Source organism: Engraulis encrasicolus, chromosome 17 (assembly GCF_034702125.1).
Source record: "Engraulis encrasicolus isolate BLACKSEA-1 chromosome 17, IST_EnEncr_1.0, whole genome shotgun sequence".
Lineage (NCBI taxonomy): Eukaryota > Metazoa > Chordata > Actinopteri > Clupeiformes > Engraulidae > Engraulis > Engraulis encrasicolus.
In genome coordinates this window covers 45,090,115-45,092,614 of record NC_085873.1, presented here as the reverse complement: position 1 = coordinate 45,092,614, position 2,500 = coordinate 45,090,115, and the positions used below count along the sequence as shown (strand labels likewise).

At 46.9% G+C, this 2,500-nt stretch overlaps 1 protein-coding gene across 1 annotated transcript in view; it reads left to right on the top strand.

The window, feature by feature from the left end:
* Window positions 1–2,500, top strand: part of LOC134466886 (protein sidekick-2-like) — a 360,453-nt gene that overhangs the window by 243,160 nt on the left and 114,793 nt on the right. The window contains exon 2 of the mRNA XM_063220787.1: window positions 355–514. Coding sequence (XP_063076857.1) covers window positions 355–514 — 160 coding nt within the window. The remainder of the gene's footprint in view (window positions 1–354; window positions 515–2,500) is intronic.

Below are 2,500 nucleotides of genomic sequence, written 5' to 3'. Positions count from 1 at the left end.
CCTTTATGAAGATAGATAGTAATATAGAATCTGATAGAAATGTAGGCCAATCTGAGGTAAATCTTTTGTTGTAAACAGGTATCAATGATATGATTAAAAAGAAATTGCAAACGTTTATCTGTCTTCCTTCGTAGATGACATGCCTCAATACCTCAAGACAGAGCCTGTGACAGTGGTATACTAACTATGTTACAGTGTTAAATCCATCTCTCTCTCTCTCTCCATAGATGATGTGTCTCTCAACTTCAAGACAGTCGTGACAGTGGCATATTGACTATGTTAATATCAATCTCTCTCTCTCTCTCTCTCTCTCTCTCTCTCTCTCTCTCTCCCTCTCCCCCTCTCTCTCCATAGATGACGTGCCTCCCTACTTCAAGACAGAGCCGGTGCGTAGTCAGCTTCACTATGAGAGGAACAGGCTGGTCCTGACCTGCATGGCAGAGGGCAGTTGGCCATTGGAGTTCAAATGGCTACACAACATGACGGAGATCACTAAATATTCCCTGGAGTACAGGTAGGCTATATGACAGCTGTGTTTGTGTGTGCTTGTGTGTGTGCGTGTGTGTGTGTGTGTGTGCGCGTGTGTGTCTAAAATTGGAGGGTCAGTCCCTAATGACCCCAATCAATAATAGTCTGGCAGACTTCGACTTTTCAGTCTCTCATGGTAACCTTTGGTGTGTGTGTGTGCACGTTTGCATGTGTGTGTGTGTATATCTGTTTGCGTCTGTGTGTGTGTGTGTGTGTGTGTGTGTGTGTGTGTGTGTGTGTGTGTGTGTGTGTGTGTGTGTGTGTGTGTGTGTGTGTGTGTGTGTGTGTGCGTGTGTGTACATGTTTGTGTGAGAGGTTGCGCGAGAGAGAGAGAGTAGTAATTATCAGCAGTGATAAGTGTTTGACCCCTAACAGCTCCTGTAGTGTGTGTGTGTGTGTGTGTGTGTGTGTGTGTGTGTGTGTGTGTGTGTGTGTGTGTGTGTGTGTGTGTGTGTGTGTGTGTGTGTGTGTGTGTGTGTGTGAGTGTACGTGCGTGGTTATAATTAGGCAGTGATAAGTATCTGATCCCTAGAGACTCCTTAGTCACCTACACACACAGAGAGAATCAATGAATGACAACGCTTCTCTTCTCTCTCTATCTCTCTCATCACTCTCTTTCCTCACACACTCCTCGTTCCTCTATCACTGATTAAGAGTCTCAGTGGAGAACACAAGTAATGTTGCCAGAGGTGTCTGATCAAATTCCGCCCAAACACTGCTCAAAAGACGCCTGGAGCCGCTAAATTCCACTCAATTTCAACATGTTGTATTGATTTCTATGGGCACAAAACGACAGGAAAAATCCGCCTAATGGCCAATTTGTACCGTTTTTACCCACACACAGTAAATTCTGCAGTGCTAATTTAACACTTAGAGGGTTGATTTGAACTTGTTTGGACTTAAATGAACTCTTAAAGTGTTAAATTAACACCACAACAATTACTGTGCAGACGGCTTTCCCAAGCAGCCCAATTGGGCGGTTAACCACCCAATCTGGCAACCCTGAGCATGAGACAATGAGATGGCAGATTAGAGAAGCGATAACGGGGGGGGAGGAGAGAAGAAGGGTAGAGGAGGATGAGAGGAGCGAAAGATGGAGGGAAGATGAGATGAAGGTGAGATGAGGGGAGGGCGTGAGATGAGGATATAGGGAAGGAGGATAGGAGAGTGGAAGACTGACATGTGCGATGAGTTGATGTAGGTTGGAAGGTGAAGGTGTGTTCGGAACCCAGGTGTAAGTGAGAGGAGAGAAGAGAGGAGAGGAGAGGAGAGGAGAGGAGAGGAGAGGAGAGGAAAGGAGAGGAGAGGAGAGGAGAGGAAGGAAGGAGTGAAGAGTGAAGGAAGGAGAGAATTAGATGAGGGGTGGTAGGAGAAGGAGTGTCAGCTTAGACCCACTATAGAGGAGAAGAGAAGAGAAGAGAAGAGAAGAGAAGAGAAGAGAAGAGAAGAGAAGAGAAGAGAAGAGAAGAGAAGAGAAGAGAAGAGAAGAGAAGAAAAGAGAAGAGAAGAGAAGAAAAGAGAGGCGATGTGAAAAAAGGAAAGAATTAGATGAAGGGTGGTAGTTGAAGGAGTGTCAGCACTTATGCCCAATAGAGGAGAGGACAGGAGAGGAGAGGAGAGGAGAGGACAGAGGAGGAGAGGAGAGGAGAGGGGAGGAGAGGAGAGGAGAGGACAGGAGAGGAGAGGGGAGAATGGGATTAAGGTTTGATAGGTGAAAGCATGTGCTTGGGTGTAGGTAAGATGTGGTGAGAGGTGTGTAGAAGAGAAGGGTGGAGGGGATGGAATGGGAGGAAAGGAGGGGAGAGGAGAGGATGGAATGCAAGGAAGGAGAGGAGAAGATAGGAGGGGAGAGGATGGGAGGAGAGGAGAGGAGAAGAGAGAAGGGCAGAAGAGAGGAGAGGAGAGGATGGAATGGGAGGAAAGGAGGGGAGAAGAGAGGATGGAATGCGAGGAAGGAGAGGAGAAGAAAGGG